Below are 22,545 nucleotides of genomic sequence, written 5' to 3'. Positions count from 1 at the left end.
TTGTCTTGATATTTTTTTCTTGTCACTCAGATTATTGATAACAACTTTATTAGATAACTCTCAGAGGGATTCTGAGGTTGTGTGAAAGCCTGGGCTGATTTGACATTGTAGTGCGTTGTGGGGCTGTCATGAGGATGAAATGTCGCCATCTTGAAAGAATGGCCCTCAAAACAGTCCACAATGCAATGTAATGCCAGCTTGACCCAGTCTTTCCTCAACCTCGGAAAGGCTAATGACTTGGAAGTATGGGCCATAAATGAGTGATTTTAGCGAAAATATCATTTTGAAATGATTGCACGATTGGATTATTGATTATTGATTATTGATTATGACATCCTGAAACCCTAATCCAAACCCTAACCCTAACCCAAATCCAAAAAAACTTGACCTTAGACTTGATTACGGAATAGTGCCATTTCAAGTAGTCTTACATGAAGTAGTAAGGCACGAATAAGTGATTTTAGCGGAAATATCGCTTTGACTGAAATGATTGGACTATTGATGAACATAGAATGGCCTTTATAGCTCAGAGCCTCGTGGTTTCGTTATGCATTTAAACCTTTAAATTTTATTGGTACTCTAAAACAACCTCTTGTCTGATCAAAGTCAGGGCATGACGCCTAAATCATCGATCAAATTGGAATATTTTAACGTGTTAGGGAAGAAAACTGAAGCATGCGCATTTGACAAAGTTGATATGGAAGTGACTCGAGTGTTGGTACTTAATCAAAGAGGATAAAAGAAATTTGATTAATAATCCTTATATCAAATTGTCATACTGCGCACGGAAATATTTTATACATTTAAAGAGGCACTTGGATGAAAACGCCCCGATTTTTGAAAGTCCAAATAACTGAAGTATTCGAGGATAATATGACTCAATTATGATTATGAAAATCAGATTAGTGAAAATTTTAGCCTGGGAACCACTTGAAGATGAGAAATTTTGGGTCAAAAGCGAAAAGAACAATAGGGTTGAGTCAATGACGTCATTTACTCACAATTTAGATGCTGAATAAAATTGATAATTTTTTCACCGCCACTTTTGACTGTGAAGGAAACATGTTACCTGGTTAGTATCTGGGTCATATAGATACGTTTAACCAAGTTTAAAGTCATTTCTAATTTTCATTGATTTTCATCCAAGTTCCCCTTTAACATTAGAAAGTGACTTTCGAAAGTGAAGAGTTGAGTGAATTAATAAAGCCTTAATTTCAAAGCGACCTTGATTTCATGACAACTAAGCCTTAGTTGGTGGTTTGAAAGTGCATTTGAAATCTCCGCAGTTCACAGACATGTTTCCAAATGCGCACACGACATACTAAGTCAGAAATTCAATATTTGATGAAGGATGAACTGAAGGGAACTTGTCATCCTGACGCGCGCTTATAGCTTCCGCAAAAACAGTAAAAGTACATTCACGTGTTACTAAGGAACTGAAACTCTTTCCTGATTAGGGACTGTCCGTTTATTACGTCGCGTGGGGGGGGGGGGGGAGGGGGAGGGGGGAGGATAGTGGTTTAATATTTTTGAATTTGCAAGAAAACACCCACTCAATAAAATTTTACGCCATTCAGTATCAAGTTCACAAGTTTCCCCGTTCCACACATAAAGATCGGCAGCTCCACTGCGACGCACTAAATGAACACTCCCTGCTAATAATAACCAAAATATAATAATGAGAACCGGCCATGAGTTCAAGGACGGAATCCTCATTGATAATTAAAAAACAAGGTCGTTTACGTTTTCACAGAATTCACACTCTTTGTTTGAAAACTTAGAAAATTATCAATACAGAATATATTTGTAACATATACTCGTCAGAATAACGGAGCTAATCTAGCTGAGTAACTATACTTGCGCAAGTTTCGTTCTAAGTCGCACGATACGAACAGTAATGACTGGCACTTCAAGTGATTTGACAATCAATCACGTGACTTTTTGGAGTTGACTGGGGGGGGGGGGGGCAACTAGCGGATGCTAAGTCAAAACATCAAAATAAGTCCTCAAACTATTGTATTTGACTATTTTCACGACATAAAACCAGAAAACAACAGATCAAAACAACCTCCAGGATTCTACAAGCCATCAAAAAAGAGCTATTACCGGAAGTGACGTCTATTGATTGATTGACGGTTGGAAGGTCGGCTGAGGTAATGCTATGACTATCTAGGTGATCAATTGTACGTCTAACAATTAGTCTTAGTACGTGCTGGGAATCAACGCCTTTTTTCCCATTCAACCCTAACCACCATGGTTAGCATCTGTTTTGAACGTTTCTTTTGTATGTATTTATAGATTATTTTGTTTTGTTAGGAACCAACAAACTTTCTATGCTTGCAAGCAAAGCTCCATTTTAATTTCATGCTTTCATAAATTTGGACCCGACGTTTATATACCTTTTAGTCATGATCAGGTGGTGCTTCCACTGCGACAGCAGTTCGTTATTTTCATGCCTTTTAGTTATAAATTTCTATCGTGCAAAAAAGGCCTGTTTTAGTTTTTTTTTTTCTTAGTTTTTTATGCTGCATCTTGTTCTCAATACAAGTAACTTATTTATACGTGGGCCAGGCTGCATTGCATCACCGAGTTAAGCCTATGTGTACCGGGTAGAAATGCGCAAGCTGTCAACAGAAGCGCAATAGTAGCTACGAATCATTCAAATGGAATTTCGACCTTTCGTTCGGTGCGCACATCAAGGCCGTGGGCGTCTCAGTACTGTGGTCCTGGACTGGCTTAACGTTAACTATATCTCGATATTTTCACCTAAGCTGCTATGCTTTTGTTTGTTGTTAAAAGGTTGGTTTGTTTGTTTGTTTTCTTCTCCTTCATTTTCGAACCGTCATTTTCACTGGACAAATTTTCGTGCCCGTTGTAAAAAAAATCTTTTTGTTTTTCCGTGACTTCCTATTTGCCTCACGCACTTTTCGTTTTCAATCTTTTGTTTCATAATCGGATCAAAACCTGGTATGAGATAAAAAATAACCACAGGCCAATAAGTTATTTTTATTGGTTTAGAGCCAATATAGTGAGCTCCCCTTACTGCGCATATCTAGTGACTGTTATAGTGTGATGCCAAGAATGATAAAGTTCAATAATAATAATAATAATAATAACGATTTATTGAAGCATATCTACAGAGTAGCTCTACATCATCAACAAATAAAATAATAAATGAATATATAGTGAAGTAATTAGATAGAAAAAAGACCTAGGTAAAGCTAAAATATATATATTTATTATATAATTACCAATGAAATATCTATATTTCTCTATTTCGAAAAATTGATATCTTCACACGTGAAAATAACATGTTATTTTCACGTGTGAAAATAACACCTATTGCGATGGCTATTGAAAAATACAAGGAAAGAATTGCCTGAAAAAGCCAAAACATACTTCATTGATAATTCTATAATAAACAGAATATTACATGGGCGCTTGGAGATACGAAATTTATCTTCTCGTGTTGAAAATCTCTCACTCGTTCGCTGCGCTCACTTGTGAGAGATCTTTTCAACACTCGAAGATAAATGTCGTATCTCCGCGCGCCCATGTAATATCCTCTATATATTAAATAAAAAAATATATACTATATTCTATATGTACAAAACATACACACATATATACATACACACACACAATTATTATCGAATATTAACAGAATATATTATATATACATACATGCATTCCCTATAATTTCGAATTTATTGTTGTTAAAAAAACGTCTTCTATGACCTCGTAACAAAACTTCTCCCTAATCATTTTGGGCATTCTTTTTGAGCGTTTCGGAATAATCAATCAACAGTTTCTTGAACTGATGTCTTGAATGGTCCTTTTGAGTGTATTCGACAGCGCGCAGATAGGGCAAAAACTGTTCTGTCATTCAAAACCCTGTGAATAGCATTTGAAACTTTCAATAATTTCACGAATTTGCCACGAACCGATTGATGAGGTTCTCAGGACAACAAATTTGTGAGGATGAAAATTTGAATCATGATCGTGTGAATATATTATTGCAATTAGAGATGCAAAGAGCCAACAAGGATGTCATCTGTTTATACATATATTAAACAAGCACGCACCGTATCATTTGACCACAGCGAAAGAAGGAAGCAACAAATTTATACCTTTACAAAGCTTAATATCTGAGTGAGATGCAAACTGCCCATTGTTTTCTATTTTTGTTTTATTTTAAAATTGCTATAAATTGGGTTTCATTTCTACACTTTCTACCGGGTTTCCACACTTCTCAAAAGCCACAAAGAGGCTACAAATTTATCAGTATTTATTTGAAGTTTATCGATTTCCATTCAGTGCATAATTGTATATTTCTAGCTAACGTTTTCCTCCTTTATAAATTTAGATTTAAATGTCGTGCGATTCGTACGATTATTTACTATTATATCATGCAGTGGCGGATCCAGGGTTTTGTTCAGGGAGGGGTGCTGCGCACAAAGTTAACCCAGGAGGGGTACACCCCTTAGAATCAAAGGAAAAAGCAGTATTGGTTAACTTCGAAGTGGGGGCACAAAGTGGAACCAGGGAGGGGTGCGCACCCCATGCACCCCTCCCCTGAATCCGCCCCTGTCATGAACGGCTGTCGTAGCTAGCTGACTGCCAAACCAATCGTAGAAGGTCATCAAAACCGAAACAGATCAAAGAGGGACTGATATTTCGTTAAACCAGATGCAAAGAAAACTCATTTCGGGGTTTTATTTTTTCTAAGTAAAACCACTAGGGGAAAAAACATTACTAGCTTAAGGCTTTTTCTGATATATGAATATTTATTTTCTATAGCTATGATTAATAGTGGCGTAGTTAGACATCAAGACGTAAAGCTACAAAAATAAACATTTCTCAAAATAGTCTTGGATGCGAGACAATTAAAACATGAAAACCTTAAAGCAGTGAGACCTTCTCGATGGTGTTTATATGTGGCATTTCTTTTGCATTTTTATGCTGGCCTCGCATTCGAGATCAATTTTGTTTGAGTCCATTTGGAAATTTATTTATTCATTCACTTTCCAGTAGAATTACGCGAATGATAAAATATATGTAAACCTGAAATAATTGTCTTTAACATCCGCATTTTGTGACCTAAGCGTGGGTGCAATTTACTGTGATTAAGATTAAAACTCTCTTTACCCTTTACCTTGAAAGAATATATCTTTTGATCATTGGTTATATAAAAGTGGGGAGTGGACAATTGGCGGGAGACTTGCGTCGTTCATTGAAACGAAAGAAGCTTACACATACAACGAGAAAAATGGCTGAATTAAACGAGTTAGAACCTTTCGAGAAGAGCCAAGATGGGTCCAAGAAACCGCTTTTTGGTTCAACTTCCAACAGCGATGACAGCAATGAGAACAACCCTGAGATTGAAGACAAGACGGAAGATCGAGAAAAATGGGCAAGTAAAGCAGAGTTCATGCTGTCCTCTCTCGGTTATTGTGTTGGGTTTGGTAATATTTGGCGTTTCCCTTACCTCTGCTACAAGAACGGGGGAGGTAAGTTAACGAAGAATATCTGATGTTTTGAATTTACTACACCAAAACTTTAAGCTTATATAAACTTAAATGATCCTGAATATTCAAGCCTGTCGTGGATGTCGTCTGATCCTTTCTTCCTCGCTTCACTTCAACTTCACTATCCGTAAAGACGCCATCTCTAAAGAAACATTATCTGTGTTTTTAGTTGGCAAATTGTCATTATTGTAAAGCCCACCTATTCCAGTTTTCAACCAGTTTTTACTTTCTTAAACATTCACCTTTGACAGCCATGGGTATCAAGTTCCCAGCTCTCTCAACGCATTTATCATTGACATTGTTGACTATTAATTTTCCATATGGAAATTTATTTATTTATTTAAATACTTAGGATTGTTTAGTTTGGAATAATAAGAGAAGAGTTTTATATTCTTTTTTGAGAGTTCGGTAAAGACACGTTTACCCGGAAAATTACTAGTACCTGATCTCTTCATCCCACGTGTTTTAATTTCTAGCATTCTTGATCAATGATTTTTGTCGTTTTAAATTTTTAATATGATTCATCAAAACTAACTAATACAAGAAGCATTATCCCTCTTAAAAACTTAGTGATACACAATTTATATTGGTAGATTTATTTTTGCTTATTTTGGCTTTCGCTTGGAAATTTTTAAAATATGCCTTTATGATTATGTAAATATTTTGAAACAAATTTATTCAAATTCTTCATTCAACTGGTATCTTCTATCATTTATCATTACATATTCTCGTTAATGATATTGATTGAGAGTTGATTATCGAGTTCTTTACTATCGAAGATTTTTTCTTTTATTATGATTTATATATTTTTCTTCGGAATTTTCTATAAGTGTTCTTCATGTACAAAGAAGTACACTTGAATTTAGCTACAACCAAAAAAATTGTTGATTTGAAAGATGCTACCAACAGGCATCCCAATTTTGTTGACAATTCAAACATCTCAATAACCTAGCTATTTCGTAGATCTGTTTAATATAGTACACTTTTTATAAGTTTAGAAGGGGGTTAGATACACGAGGCAGATGGATCATTAGAAATCAGGTTTATAAAGCTTTTTAGAACAATGGTGAGTTATCATACAAATTTTCCATTATTATGTTTTCCCCAGGGACCATTCTAAAGTCACTCTAAAAGTAGGAAGGAAGGAAGCTTTCTTTTCTGAATGAGATATCGAAATGAATAAAATCATTTGTTAACAAAATACATTAAAATAAGAAATAATAATAGCAAATTTTGTTCTCTGTATTAAGCTGAAATTTCAACATTGTATTTTTTATGAAAAACAAATGAAAATTCTAAAAACTATCATGCCTAAATAAGTATTATTATTATTATTACTATCCCAAGGGCCAGTGCTAAAAATAAAATGAAAGTCAAACACTGCTGGTAGTGGCAATGTGTGAGAGTGAAAGCAAGCCAAATTGGAAACCAATATTTTAGAGCCGTTTTCATTAACCCGTGAAACAAAGCCTACTAATTTCACGGAGTTTTAGAAACCACTCTATACAGTTGTTCCCAGATTATTCCATGTTAGTGATTTTATAAGCTGGAATGATTCTTATCTTGTCAGACCTTGTAACATGGTAGACTTCACTTTTTCGGCACTAGCCATCATGCGGTATTGATTGTGTTGCTGTAACCAAAAAGATCAGACATTATAAGTTTGTTTAGCTTGGTGAAACAATTGTTTTAAATATAATTTTTATGATGTATCATTTTTTCCAGCATCATTTTTGATTCCCTACTTCTTGATGTTGTTCTTGAATGGCATCCCTCTGTTCTTCCTTGAGTTAGCCATTGGTCAGTGGTTCAGTTCTGGTGTGATCGGTGTTTGGAAGTCAATTTGCCCTCTCTTTAAAGGTTGGTATATGTAACATACTGTTTGTATCAGACTTTCACCATGCTTTATTTTGCGTAGTGCTTAAACAACACAGGCACAAAGGTCCTAATTATAAAATATATAAAATGGACTAGTTTTAAATGTCTTTCTCATTCTGCAATGATATTTGCATTCAGTCAGCAATCATACACTTATCCATCTTATGATAGAATTGATATTCTCTGAATTATAAAATGTTTTGGTCAGCCTTGAGAAAAGCTTAAAACTAGTTTATTTTATTGTGAAACAATCCGGTGTAATAGTCTTGCTTTGCTTGTCACCTTGCTTGTTGTATACCTTTTCATTTGGGGATAAAGCTAAGGTTGATAAACTTCAGGATTGTTTGTTCAAACCAGACTACTGAAGTATAATCTTTCAACAACACAAACTGTAAATACATCAGTGATTTTTCTCACTCAACAGAATCAAAGTTCACAATTTATGAAAAGTTCACAATTGTTCTCTGACTGATGACAGATCATGGTTATTCACATTCACAGCAAATAAAACACATAAATTCTTGTACTATTTTATGTACATCTTTCTGAACTGACCTCTTCAAAGGTCTTTTCCTTAGAGCCAAATGAAAACTACAACATTCAAGGAAGTTTCAATTGTGATTCAAAGGAATCAACCATGCCCTCATTTCAATAAGATTTGGAAATGACAAAGTTGGAATCAGTGAGGTTATTAAGAGAATTTGAAATTATTATCAAGATTTTTGGATCAAAAATAATACATATATATTAGGCTTGTTATGTACTAAGTATGCTTTTTCTTAACATTTTTTAAATATTTTCAATATTAAACCCTTTTTGGTCATAAAGAACAATGTCCTTTAAATCTCTATTTCTTTTTCATCCATTCATTTCTTTATTCCTTTCTTTATTCATTTATTTATTTATTAAGTGAACTTGAAAACAAAACTTACAGAAACCAAATACAATCTTACAACAGTAGAAAATATAATTTTGACTAAGCAAAGTAGACATTTAGAAAATTCAGTTCAACTTTCTTTATCCTCATAGTGAAAAGGAATTATAAAATCTTTAAGTGAAATTAAATTTCAAAATATTCTCATATGTTATTCTCACTGGATTCAACTTTGGATCAATAAGATATATTTTCAGATTATGGCAATTTTCAATATTAAGCAATCTCTGCAGGCTGTTTAAGCCGCAAGCTGAAATGTGTTTTTTCGCTTCTGTCCAATCAAAAGCAATCAGACGGTGTCTTTTCCATTTTGAGTGGCAGCAGTGATTAGCCATATTTTAACAGGCAACTCGCTACTACAGCTACAGGGTTTGCAGTGTTTTGAAAACTGCAGTAATATACAACTTATCTTGAAATGAGGACAAACTTCAAGCATAGGCAAGACTATTACACATTACGAGTCATTCATTGCATGTATCTGCATGTATGAAATAGAGTTTATGGTGTGGGTGATTGTGTGTGCAGTGATAGGGGTTAATTTCCTGGCGGTTCTGGGTCTGTATGGGGTAAGGTAATCATACTGGGTTAAATTACTTGCACATATATACTAAAATATTGCTGTTCAACTTTTTAACATGTCAGCAAAGCATGTTCTTTCCCTAACACTATTGTGTACTGATTACCACTTTTGATTTCACTCGAAAAAATTCTCGTGTTTTATCACAAGGTTTCAGGAATATTTCATTTTTGGATTGAAATGATTAATTCTAAAAATAATGAAAAATAAAAAACAAACCATATTATTTTTTCATTTAAAATTTTTGAGATGGTCCAAGCATTCTTTTGATCAATTCCTGCAGACCAAAAAATTGTTCTAAATGGTTTTGTCCTAACAGTAACAGATTATTGATAACCGTTATGTTCCTTCGATTGGTTGTTTAATCAGCACCTGATCGATAGCCTAGCTGATGTCATCCCCTGACGCAGTCGAGACTTCCACTCTTATGGGATGGTAAACATATTAAATGCTTAATATTCTTCTCCATCTATTAATAATTTTAATTAACAAGTGATTGAAAAGTCGTTTCCTTCTTTTTTTAAAATACCAGGAAAAGATTTTTTTTTTTTTTTTTGAAAATTCTCAATTGAATTTGATTGTTGCTTTTTAAAATTTGATGATTGTACTTTTTTAATAGGTTTTTAAAAAGAGTTGGAATAGTTTACTGAATGATATAGTCGAGGTATGGATGTGGAGCATTACATTATCATATATCTAGTATAAACATATTTAAATTCAAATTTGACTTTCATCATCCCAGGGGTTGTTTCATGGTTGAATTGGTGAGTTAGCCGTGCCCTAACTTAGATCAGCCCAGAAGTTGTTTCAGGGTGTGATAAAATTCATGTTTGGTTTGATGGCAGTGATGTTCAAAAGTTTTTGTTTACTCCAGACCTATCCATACTTGGCAGTGCTTTATGAATCAGTAAAACTAAATTAACTCAACATTTTAAAAACCACACATGGTTTCCTATTTATATTACTTCAAAAAGATTATCTTTAACATTACTAATGATATTATAAGAATAAAATATTAGCAGCCTCGTAGACAGGTGCTCTAGTAGGTCAGATGTGGAGCCATTTTTATCATGGCTAAAATATTATCCAATAATAGACTAAAAAATGTTAACAGACAGCACAGGTACTCAATTGGCTCTCGATGTTTGCCATAGCATAAGATGACTTGCATTGCACTTGTTATCTAGGCGTTAATGTTTTATTCTCTATATCATTCTTCAAAGTGCAACAAAATCTTCAGGGAAATTTTCATTTCTTGTGAGTCAGAATACACAATTTTGGCATACTTGCCTCATAAGTTTTCTATTTTGAAATTCCAGATATAGTAAATAATTGATGCCAGAATATTTATAGACTTGGATTTTATCAGAAACACAGTCCTACATATTTACAAGTGCTTGTGTGTATATAACTGTAGATAATCCAGGCTTTTAACCAATGTTCAAATTTATGTTAATGGTTGTTATGTACGGGTATAAGGATTCATTCAGCCATGACCTAGCACTCTATTCTTCAAAGGCAGCTCACATCATGGTGGCCCCATGTTGGTGCCATTTTACAAAAGATTTCTCTTTTGCATCAGTTGTTAGCCACAACAATATGGTGGTTTGTCTTTTGACTCTGCTGAGAATGCTTGAAAACCACCAATAAGGTCTTTGCTGTGTACCTGATCATTGGACACACATGATAAATTATTATCCCTCTTTTGTTTTCTAGTTGTTTTTAATGGATTTTTCTTTTTGAATTAGAATTTACTTTGATCCACCTATTAACAAAAACCCTTTAGCTATTTCTTTTTCTAAATCTTCTTGTATAGACATGGATAATTTTTTTTGTATTCTTAATTCTTTTTATGTTTTAGACATGAATAAATTCCCCTCATTAAGTAGTTTTCCAACTGAGTGTTGTTTTCCCAGACACCTCTTCATTAACAATGACACAATAGGAAGATGCCGGCTTTTAAAAACAGAAATTTATAGTTTTTATTTGTTTCAAATTTTTCATTTTAACTTAAAAAGCTGTAGCGCACAGTCAAAAAACTCAAACTCTATTAAACCAACCTTTAAAATAACTAGTAAATTCCATTATTAAATGTATGAAGATGCTAGTACTATGATGCCGTTCAACTGAGAAAAGTCACAGCAGGTGCCTATTTGCACAGAATAGAGTAAATTCTCCCAAGGTGGAATTATTTTTTCTAAAAACAAAATTTATTCCTAAATTTATGAGAGTACTGTCAGATTAGTGTCTGGAGCATTATTTATACATTGTCAACCTTTTAGAGCAGATTTCATTCCTCGAAAAATTTTGATAGCCTGAAGTGTCATATATCATCTATGACCAAGAGGTCTTGAATATAGTTCTTCAGTCTTCATCACTTAGGAAACAAGCTTTTTAATGTTCAAAACCTTTTTAATTTTTGATATTGGTAGGTGTAATAAGTAATTCGCTTTTTCAAGACTCTGAATTTTTTCCGAGTCTTTCAATTTTCAGCTGCATAAGTTGCTTCATGTACTGCGAGGATCAGCTCAATTTGATACATTACAACCACAGTACAAGTATATATTTCATATTCTCATACGCATTTAATTCGCTTTTTGTTGATCAGAAAATTTATCAGCTAGATATTTTCCTTTTCTTTTGTTGTTTTCCTTTCTTTTTTTTAAAAATAGATTATCAAATATTGTTCTCATAACAAATTATTTTTTCTTATATGCTATGAAATTACTGCTGGTTTTGTAGAAAATTTTTTCATAAATGAATTAATAAACTCAAACATTATTCTTTCCTCATAATGGCACCTAAACAGGTGGCTGTATTGTTTATAATTGTGAAAGCTGTGCATTATTTATTTTCATTGTTTGTTCTGTTCTCGCGAATTAATTAGCTGAATCTATAATTCTTTTTTTAGCTCTGAATAATGTGCGGCACTTAATGTTATCACAAACTTTTGATGATTATCTTTTTATTCCCATAACCACTTTAGATCACACCACATCCATCTATTAATTAACCAACGCACAGGTCATTCTATCTAGTTGGTGGTTTTCTGTTATCTGATAGCTTGGCAATTATGGGAATATTTTATTGAAATTGATTTAGGACTTAAACAGTCAGGGAGGAGAGGGAGGGGCATTATGGTTGGATGCAGGGGGGAGAGGGGGTTAATTGTTAGAGGGAGAGAGGATGGGAGAACTACTGCACGTAGTGAAAGATTTAAGGGTAGTTAATGGTAGAGTGTAAATGGGAAATCATTCATAAACTATTCCCATAAAGTCTGCCCAATTTTGAATGAAAACCATGAACTAGAATAGAACAACACTTACTAGTTTACAGACAAACCTACAGCGGCTAAACTGCGTAAATGACTTCAGGAACACAGAAATTAGAATTTCCTAGCATATTTTGTTGCACTGTAGAAAGAAAAATTTGATTTGTATTGATCTATTCCTCCAGGAATAGGAACCGTAAAATTATTATTTTAGCTCCCAAATGAGCTTTTAAACTTGAACATTCCATATATTTTGGAAATTAAAGTACAAATCAAAATTTCAAATACATTTTTAATAAACTGATATTCTAAAATAAATTATAGAAGTGCTCATCTTACACTTTACAGTTTAAGTATTCTGGGTTCTCATTTTGTGTAGAGGACACAACCATCTATGTTAGACTCCTTGCATGTGATGTCAAACAAGCTCAATTTGGAGGACAAAACAAAAGAATTTCAGTCTCCTGAGAATTGTAAACTTATCATTTTGTCCTTCAAATTGAGCTGCATTCCGGCATATTTATATTGAATCATGTACACTGTGTCCTCTACACAAAGATATACCCCTATTTTATCATCAAGGTAATTGACAAAGAGTACTAAACGACTTACTTTCATGTCAGTATATTTAACTCCCCGCAACTTTAACCTCATATTGATAAATCTTCTGTACTTTACTCTATGCTAATTCTGTGTACGTAATTCTGTTTCAACTCAACCCAGTATTATTTCAATTAACATTCTTCATTCATAAAACCTTTATTAATTCTTATTTAATGTTAATTTTTTCATACTATGGATCTGGACCAACTGTGGCGACATGTTACATTGTTACATGTATTACAGTGAATACCTTACTGGCAATGTGCTAGATCCGAGAAAGTGACAAAACTAGGCATGTCAGGAGAAAATTTAGGGTGTGGTAGTTTGGTGAGATCCATAGTAAGTTGATTTAAACTTCTTCATTCTAATTCTTTTCTTTCTGTAAAGTATGAATGACATGCTCTTCTAGTGCTTGTAAAACTAATGATTCCTAAATATAATGAGTAATTTTGACGTCACTGTAACCTATAATTCTTAACATAGTAACTTTAAACCTCATCGTAACCTTTAACTCCTACCATAGTAACTTGTACTGTAGCTATCTTCTGTTAAGTGTATTTTCTTTGAGAAGAACAGATAAATCACATTCATGTCAACAAAGTTATATTCAACTAGAGCTCAGGTTTTTTTATGGAATGGTCATAGGAATTGGATACACGATTTGTTGGATATCCTACATGTGCTGTATCTACTATATCGTGATTCTTTGCTGGATTTTCTACTTCCTGTTCATGTCATTTCAATCTCCCGTTCCATGGAAGAATTGTGGTAATGAATGGAACACCATTTACTGCAGGTAAGCTAGTACATTGTATAGTTTATTTTTCATCAAGGGCTTGTGGTGTAGTGCATTCCCCTCTCGTCTCTGGTTTGATTCCTGGACTTTGCATCATATGAGTAGAGTTGAATGGGTCTCAGTCCCTTTGAGTCAAGGGTTTTCTATGAATTCTCTACTTTTTCTCACTCTACAAGATCTAAATTCAATCTGTGAGTTTACCATGCCCTGACTTAGATCAGCCAAGAGGTTATTTCAGGGTTCAATCTGTGAGTTAGCTGTGCCCTGACTTAGATCAGCCCAGAGGTTGTTTCAGGGTTTGATCTGTGAGTTAGCCATGCCCTGACTTAGATCAGCCCAGAGGTTGTTTCAGGGTTTGATCTGTGAGTTAGCCATGCCCTGACTTAGATCAGCCCAGAGGTTGTTTCAGGGTTTGATCTGTGAGTTACCCATGCCCTGACTTAGATCAGCCCAGAGGTTGTTTCAGGGTTTGATCTGTGAGTTACCCATGCCCTGACTTAGATCAGCCCAGAGGTTGTTTCAGGGTTTGATCTGTGAGTTACCCATGCCCTGACTTAGATCAGCCCAGAGGTTGTTTCAGGGTAAAATCTGTGAGTTAGCCATGCCCTGACTTAGATCAGCCCAGAGGTTGTTTCAGGGTTTGATCTGTGAGTTAGCCATGCCCTGACTTAGATCAGCCCAGAGGTTGTTTCAGGGTTCAATCTGTGAGTTAGCCATGCCCTGACTTAGATCAGCCCAGAGGTTGTTTCAGGGTTTTATCTGTGAGTTAGCCATGCCCTGACTTAGATCAGCCCAGAGGTTGTTTCAGGGTTTAATCTGTGAGTTAGCCATGCCCTGACTTAGATCAGCCCAGAGGTTGTTTCAGGGTTTGATCTGTGAGTTAGCCATGCCCTGACTTAGATCAGCCCAGAGGTTGTTTCAGGGTTCAATCTGTGAGTTAGCCATGCCCTGACTTAGATCAGCCCAGAGGTTGTTTCAGGGTTCAATCTGTGAGTTAGCCATGCCCTGACTTAGATCAGCCCAGAGGTTGTTTCAGGGTTCAATCTGTGAGTTAGCCATGCCCTGACTTTGATCAGCCCAGAGGTTGTTTCAGGGTTCAATCTGTGAGTTAGCCATGCCCTGACTTAGATCAGCGCAGAGGTTGTTTCAGGGTTCAAAGGCGTTTTTCATCTAACCAAGGTAACCCGTAAACATGCAGTGCTGGCTTTAATGAACTTTAGTGTACTCTAAGTGACAGGAAGACAAAGAGATCAAGGGAGGATGTCAAAGGGATTGTGCATGTTCATTTTATTTAAATAATGCAAGAGCATTTAACTCATTTTTCATCATGATTTTTTTAGGACTGAAAGAAAAGGTGCGGAAGCACTGAACTGTACTCTGCTTGGTCTTGGAGCTAATTGTACTGCAACAGCTACCTCCCCTAGTGAAGAGTTCTGGAAGTAAGATACATAGACAGGGCTTATAAAATATTTTCCAGTCATGATGACTGGTGGCTTACAGGCCATTTTATTTCAACCTTTATTGAGTTTTTGTAGGGATGTGTGTATACAATGGTGGGCTAGAACAAGAGAGTTGTCAACTATTTAAATAAATGGGTTTTTTTTAGCTAGTAAAATTATATTGAATACTAAAAATCTTGGTAGTAACTTTATTTTGAAGCGATTTAAAAACTAAGTTTTTATTCCATATTATTGATGCCTTTAAGTTTTGACAAGAATTAATTGCTTTCCAGGCACAATGTTCTTGAGATCACAGATGATATTGCACAGATTGGAGACATGCGATGGCCTTTGTTTGGAACTCTTATCTTGTCCTGGGTAGTTGTTTATTTCTGTCTATTCAAGGGAATAAAGTCCTCCGGAAAGGTATGTTTAACTTTGAATGATTAGTTCAAAATTAATGTTATGAGTTTTGGCAATAAGAAGAACATGGAAGACAGGAATAACAAAAAATGCACCAGACACCCTGAAAAAAATGATTTTCTGTTGAGTTGCCATGGTCCAGCCACAGGAAGGTATAGTGTCACACCTTCTGCTCAAATGTTTTAACCCCTGATTGTTAGTCTGGCCAAGACCCAAACCCAGTAACCCCCCCCCCCCCCCCTCCCCACAATAAGTGCTAAAAATAACCAGTTTAGCCAACTGGGAGGCAATATGTGTGTCCTAAACTTAAAAAGAATACAACTGGCAATACAAAAATTTGGGGGGGGGGGGACATGCTACTGTTTTTTTAAAAACATGTGGACTCTGTCTGCAAGCTGCACTCTGGAATTTGGTTTTTCGCTACTGTCAATCAAACCTAATCAGACAGTACCTTTCATAATTTTGAATTGCAGCAGCGAAAAAAACCAATTTCAGCATGGAAGTTGGAGTTACAGAGTTTACATGTTTATGAAAATAGCAGTTATAAGAGTTACTGTACCTAGGTACCAGTTGTAGCAGAATTTGATTGTAGATTCCTTTTTTTTCCAGGTTGTATACTTCACTGCCACTTTCCCTTTCATCATCCTCTTCATCCTGATGATCCGTGGTGCAACTCTTGAAGGATCCCTTGATGGTGTCATCTATTATATTAAACCAGACTTCGCAAAACTTGCCGACCCTCAGGTATGCTTTCATTACCAGGGCAGCCAATGAATCAACCCAATAGAGCTTTCCCAAATTCAATGAGTGACTGAGCAACAATATCCTATAAATCGCGTTTTAAGAACTGATCATGATGTGTTATTCGTTTACTGTATCTAATATGCATTTCCTATCAAGTCTAGAGGATTCAATAGAGGCTTTGCGCCATCACGTGACGACAGCCATGTTAGATGGCAGGAATCAAACAATACAATTGTTTTACAGGAGAAAGAATTCAATTCCTGACAGCAAAGGGATTTTATTGTTCTGCCATCTTACCACAGGCAGTCCAAGCTGTATTATGGGCACTGGCATGTGATGGTGCAAAGCCTCTACAGAAGGCAGCTAGCTGCAATCAATCACCATGTACTTCACCTTTTTCCACTGGCTATTTTATGCCAAAGAGAAAATAGTTAATATTAATTTAGTGCAGAATACAGCCACCTATTTTTTCAAGAGAACCTCCTCCTTCGAAATTACTGGATCCTGACTGTCCAACCTTCACATTGTTTCATGATCAATAAGATCATGGCTCTTGATACCTACAATCTAAAGGCTGTCATATGGACATACAAAATTTGTTTAAACAAATATAATAATCCACGCCATTGTCTGTCTTTAGGTATGGGTGTATGCTGCTACACAGATCTACTGGTCTCTTGGAGTTGGTTTTGGAACATTGATTACCTTCGGCAGCTACAACAAGTTTAATAACAACTGTCACAAGTAAGTCACTAAACTCTCCGTGACAAAAACTCTGATAAAACCTTGAACGTTAATCAAATAGAATTCATGGTTCCAGCTTCAATTAGTTACAGTCCCGCAAGCTTAACAAATTAGCTTGAATATCTCCAAATTTAAAACATCATGGATTTGCTCCTAGCAAAACAGTTTAATCTAAAATGGCCTGGTTTTCAGATATAATATGTGTTAATATGTACTAAAAAATGTTCTGTGCGTTTGCTGGCTATTCTACTTTTCTTCATGGATTAATACGGGTTTTAGAACAATTTTCGGTGAATTTGCGTTGATTTGACCCCGTCCGAAGACCATGATCCTTTACATTTAAACAATAGGTTGTTTTGATGTGACGTCATAGTGAAATAGGGCAATTGTTTCAAGTGTTTAAGTGGGATGGAAAAAGATTTTTGTTCCTCTGGGAAAACTGCTGCAGCAGTCATTAGTTTGCTATTGTCTATGTCGAAATCATGAAACGTGACTTTAAACCTGTGAGGCATGTTCTATGATTAATTGTAATTCAGAAGAGTTGATTAACGGTTGCAGAGGATAAAAACCAGAGAACCTTGAAAAACCCTCCAAGCACAGAAGAGAACCAACTTAGACATATTATTGACTCTACTCATATAAATTGAATTAAGCTCAAATTGAATAAAATTATTTTTCATAGGGATGCACTGATCATTTCTTCAGTCAACTGTGGTACTAGCTTCTTTGCTGGATTTGTGGTGTTCAGTGTGCTGGGATTCATGGCTCATATTCTGGAGACCACAGTAGAAAAGGTGGCAACATCAGGTACTTAGATAAATCTTTTAACAATTTATTCTAGCCCTCTATATACAGCTGTATACTAGGACCATAGGCATTTCAGATTTCTATAAACATAATGCATTGTGGTCTAGCTTGGGTACAAACACACCATATAAGGCATTATTAATAAAAGCTTTTGGTACAATATCCATATAATTATTTAACAATTTATTATTTTTCTTAATCTACAGGACCTGGTCTTGCCTTTGTCGCATACCCTGAAGCCATATCTCAGATGCCTATTTCAACATTCTGGGCCATCCTGTTCTTCTTCATGTTGGTAACACTTGGACTTGATAGTCAGGTGAGTGTCGACCATCACCTACCAAGTATAGCTATCAACCTTGTACCAAGTATACAGATGTGGCTGTAATTCATGGACAAAAGTGTCTTCTCGCTCCAAAATTGAGCAATTCTAAAAAACGAATTTTAAGAATGGACATCCTCAGTGATTGCATCACTGTTGGAGTTAATGTTTAGAGAAAATTTGAATAAATAGTTTTTTTCTCATGCAATTTTTGCATAAATAACAACATTATTTCTTGTTACAGTTTGCTACTATTGAGGCTGTCATCACCGGCTTGGTTGATGAGTATCCATGGCTACGAGCCACAAAGTGGCGTAAACCAGCATTTGTAGCTGTTCTCTGTGGTAGCATGTTCTTCCTTGGCTTTCCATGTATTATGCAGGTAAGTAAGCTCAGACTTATGATATATTCTAGGTATTAGCACTTGAATCGTTATTAACAGGTCAGTTTTTTGCTTTGGGGAATTAAAGGTGATTTAGTACTAGTACGCTTGCCTTTCACCTCTCGGGGTCAATTCCTGGACATCCTATTACTGTGAGCAGAGTTTTTTGGGTCTCTTGCTTGCTTGAGTTGCATTTTGCGGAAAGGAATTTGGGGTTGGAGGGGGGGGGGGGAGTGATGTAAGATTGGAAAGTGTAAATCCTACCCCCTTAGCAGTCCCTGATAATTAAGCATTGACTTTCTAGTTATTTTATAATGTTTATTAACATGACCATTTTCCCCCCATCCAGGGTGGTATGTGGTGGTTCAACCTCATGGATTATCAGACTGCTGGCCTTTCTCTCTTGATCCTGGCTTTTTTTGAGATCATCACCATTTCATGGATTTATGGTAAGATCACAACTCGTGAGTCATGTTGCATTATATCAGCATAAATAATTGATTGTCTGTGTATGAGCAGGCGTAGCTCAGTTGGTTAGTGCGCAACCTTCAGAGCTTGAGGTCCACGGTTCAATCCTTGGGATCTCCACGTCTTTTTCGACTTCTCTCAAGCTTTAAATACTCTTAAAACAGAGCACTGATGGAGAGAGGGGGTAATGTGTGCACCGTCCGCTTCCATTGATAGCAGTTGAATTCCAAATGAGGGAACTACGGACGATAAATATAGGTACTTTACCTTACCTTTTTATGTTGTAGGGGTGGATAGATTCTCTGATAACGTAGAACTCATGACTGGTAGGAGGCCATTCCTGTGGTTCCAGGTCTGCTGGAAGTACGTTTCGCCATTCTGCACCATGGTAATTTTACAGACTTACTTTTACTGAAATGAGAATTATTTTGTTAAGATGTGTTACAAGCAGTTATCATCATCATCATCACTTCATTGTATTACCAACATCCTTTATTGTCTTGCAATGCAGACTATCATCCTGGCTAACATTATCAAGTGGAATGGTATAAAGTATAACGGACAGCCCTACCCTGGATGGGCAGAGTTCCTCGGTTGGTGCATGTGTTTGTCTTCTGTAATGATGATTCCACTGATGGCTATCCATGAGATCTACGAGACACCTGGGACATTGAGAGAGGTAAACCTAGTAATAAATAATAATATAATAATGATAATCTTTATTAATTATTAAATTATTAAAAGGTTTGTGAACCACACTAAATGATTTGTGCAACGAATCATGACTTTGGATTGGCCTCTGTTCAAAGCCAATCACATTTACCCTTTTAACAACATCGGCATCAACTAGTCTGAGTAAATGATGTCAAATGTTATATCTTCTACTTCTTTAGCGCATTTGTTTCTTGCTCAAACCCAATGCCGAAGCCATGGCCAAGATTGAGCGAGACTACTGCATCTTTTCGAGGAAAGGCACCAGTTGTATTTGTAAGTATATGTTCTCTCCTAAATAAATGGTTTTGTTCCTCTGATATTATATAAACATTCAAAAATGAAATTGGACAGTCTCTTGTTACTACTTTTTCTTTCTTCCTTTCTTTCTTTTTTTTTTTTTTTTTTTTTTTCTCCCTTGCTTTTATTTCATCTTATGCAGATAGACTTAATTTTTGAAGAGAGTCGAAAATATGACAGGAAATTAAATTATAAATTTGTGGCCTACAACAAAATAATTATTATTATTAGAGATCCTAATGTAAACATATCTTAACATAGATTTCAATTGTTGTTTTAGGTTTGAGACAAGGTTGTCAAAGCCAAGTGTGCTTACCAGTAAACCATCAGCCTCAATTTTGTTTTGAAGCGTCCACGACTCTTGCCGCTCTCCTACAAGGGTACACTGATGCTTCTTATTTGAAATTCTCAGAAATCAAAGGATTATTACACTAGATTCTTAGATTACAAGATCTGTCATCGCGGGGGAGCGTTGGTGCCATTTAACAAAAGATTTTTTAACAGCACCAACATGGCCGCCATGTTTTTGTCTTTTGACTCTCTTGGGAATGATTGCAGCATCGATACTGAGGCTGATGACCAACCTGTTAACCACAATAGTAAATACTATTAAATCGTAAAATATATCACACTAATGGAGTGATTTAATTTTGCCTATGAAAAATGCTGTATAATAAGGGACTTGCAGACAAAGTAAAACTGCGAGATAAAACAATGGAGTTGTTAACTACCTCTATGTATTATGCTTATTATTCTTTCAGGGACAAGTAAAACCACTATATTAGAATATAAATAATGTGTGTAAACTTTAAGTTAAGGGTATTTGATATGTAAGTTGATTATTTAGTATTCAACACAAATATGTTTTACTTGCATTTAAAAACCCTTATATGATAAATATGCGTCGTTAATTTTGCTGGTATTGATCAGAGACAAATGTCGTGTTACAGAGAAATTGAGAGACCTCAGAAAAAAATTATCTGAGTCACTGATATGAAACAAACCTAGTTGATAATTCAGTCGTAAAGCAGTGCCCTCTAAGGGACCTGCCACATAGTTTTCAAAGGGGAACGTGGTGCAAAAGGAGGTATGTCATGCTTATATTTTTTGAAACCCTCATTTTACAAACCATATTTTTGCAATGTGCTTGGATAAATTTAAAGAACACCCATTTTCTCTCCTTACATCTACCCCCCCCCCCCCTACATACCCATTTGCTCCACCCTCTCCCGGTATTTCATTTTATCATACTCGAATCGTGTGAATATCATCCAAAACGTATGTATAGTAAAAGTGTTGCAAAATGAAGCGATACAGTTAAGGAGAGTGCTTTTACTTGGCCTTATTTTACTATTCTGACAAACTCTTTTGTAGTTTACAGCTATTTCAAAAAAAGGTTGGAGAGGTGAATGCCGATCAGTGATTGGCGATTGCATGACCGAAAGAAATTGTGGGGTAAAAAGAATTTCTTATATACCTTAGAAACAATGTCATTGGCCCTCTGTTTTCATAGTCTTTGTCAACACTTGTAATTTCACTATTACCATTTTTTATTTTTGTTTTACCAACTACACAACTTTTCTTTTCAGTTTTTACGCTTTTTTCTTTCCATTTCTTTTCGGTCATATCGTGACTCACTGTACTGTTTATTGCTTTTATTATTGGCCTATAAAGCGGTAGCTACATGCAGTCATAGACTTCGTGTTTTTTGAAATAGCTGTAGATTGTGATAGTGTATGTATAGCGAATCTCCCACTCCATCCGACTCTAGCCAGTAATATATGAAATACACCAAGCTTATTCTACATAGTTTATGATATGCCAGCTTTAAATATTTTGTTTACCCGTGAAAAAATTAAATTACGATAATTGCATTATTTAACCAAATAGTACACTCAATACAATTACTCGATTCTGATTGGTCGAGAGGAGTACGATAGATCCTTAATAACCTTTATATATCTAATTAAATATCTATTTTCATAGAGGTTTTCATAAACCCGTGAAATACATACTAGACTAATATAAACTAGGAGACCCTAATTCCATCGCTTTCTTTTGTTATTTCACTATTACACGCTAATGGTATTGGTTTATGAAAATCACTTTACATTAGATTTTTTCTTGATTTATTTAGATTATACATATATATATATATATATAAATCAATATATACATATATGATTCAATTTTATATACCTCTCTTTTCGACAATTTCGTTGAGTGTACCATAAGTGAAATCGCACGACCTCGTATATTATGATAGGTACTCGTATATATGTTTCAAAAGTTCTTAAATTTCACTCGCCAATTACAAAAACTTTTGAAACATCACACGTACCTATTAATTACGAATCGTACTCGAGGCCTATACGAATAATTAATTTAAAGTTGGACGTACTCCTCTCCATTTTTGCGAATGTAAACTTCACGGGATGAAACTGTTAGGAATATTTTTTTGTAATATTTGCTTTATGTTAAAAAATGTTGGTAAAATCCTCAAATAAATGTTAAATAAAATGAAAATTTCAAATTTTCGAAAAGGTGGTTTTACACAAAGCGATGATCCTTTCAACCTTCTTTAGCAATTTTGTTGCAAGACATTGCCAAGTTGCAGT

General features: G+C 35.3%; 1 protein-coding gene across 2 annotated transcripts; it reads left to right on the top strand.

The window, feature by feature from the left end:
* The first annotated feature begins 2,761 nt into the window (after positions 1-2,761).
* LOC116308498 (sodium- and chloride-dependent GABA transporter 1) lies at positions 2,762-22,460 on the top strand. 2 transcript variants are annotated; one of them, XM_031718932.2, is made up of 16 exons: positions 2,762-2,799; positions 5,164-5,510; positions 7,254-7,388; positions 13,437-13,587; positions 14,928-15,026; positions 15,320-15,452; positions 16,059-16,193; positions 16,834-16,937; positions 17,620-17,744; positions 17,951-18,063; positions 18,311-18,448; positions 18,798-18,897; positions 19,204-19,304; positions 19,428-19,595; positions 19,810-19,903; positions 20,208-22,460. In XM_031718932.2, exons 1-16 carry the CDS (start codon positions 2,777-2,779, stop codon positions 20,360-20,362), a joined length of 2,121 nt encoding a protein of 706 aa, XP_031574792.2. In that variant the 5' UTR covers positions 2,762-2,776; the 3' UTR covers positions 20,363-22,460. The 2 variants fall into 2 exon arrangements, with proteins under 2 accessions (XP_031574792.2, XP_088887093.1); XM_089030967.1 differs by lacking the exons at positions 2,762-2,799; positions 5,164-5,510 and adding an exon at positions 9,287-9,352 and having other exon boundaries at positions 7,371-7,388.
* Positions 22,461-22,545: the final 85 nt, after the last annotated feature.

This window comes from Actinia tenebrosa, unplaced genomic scaffold, assembly GCF_029948245.1.
Source record: "Actinia tenebrosa isolate PJP-AT-01 unplaced genomic scaffold, QUT_ActTen_1.0 PGA_scaffold16__25_contigs__length_10494907, whole genome shotgun sequence".
In the NCBI taxonomy this organism is placed as follows: domain Eukaryota; kingdom Metazoa; phylum Cnidaria; class Anthozoa; order Actiniaria; family Actiniidae; genus Actinia; species Actinia tenebrosa.
This window is presented reverse-complemented; position numbering and strand designations above follow the sequence as displayed.

What these genes read in the sequence shown, in the direction of transcription:
- LOC116308498 (XM_031718932.2), top strand. Translation starts at nt 2,777, where the DNA reads ATGCTTTTGTTTGTTGTTAAAAG. An exon ending in CCTAGTGAAGAGTTCTGGAA is followed by an intron (nt 15,027 to 15,319) that starts GTAAGATACATA and finishes ATTGCTTTCCAG; the next exon opens with GCACAATGTTCTTGAGATCA. An exon ending in TTTCGCCATTCTGCACCATG is followed by an intron (nt 19,305 to 19,427) that starts GTAATTTTACAG and finishes CTTGCAATGCAG; the next exon opens with ACTATCATCCTGGCTAACAT.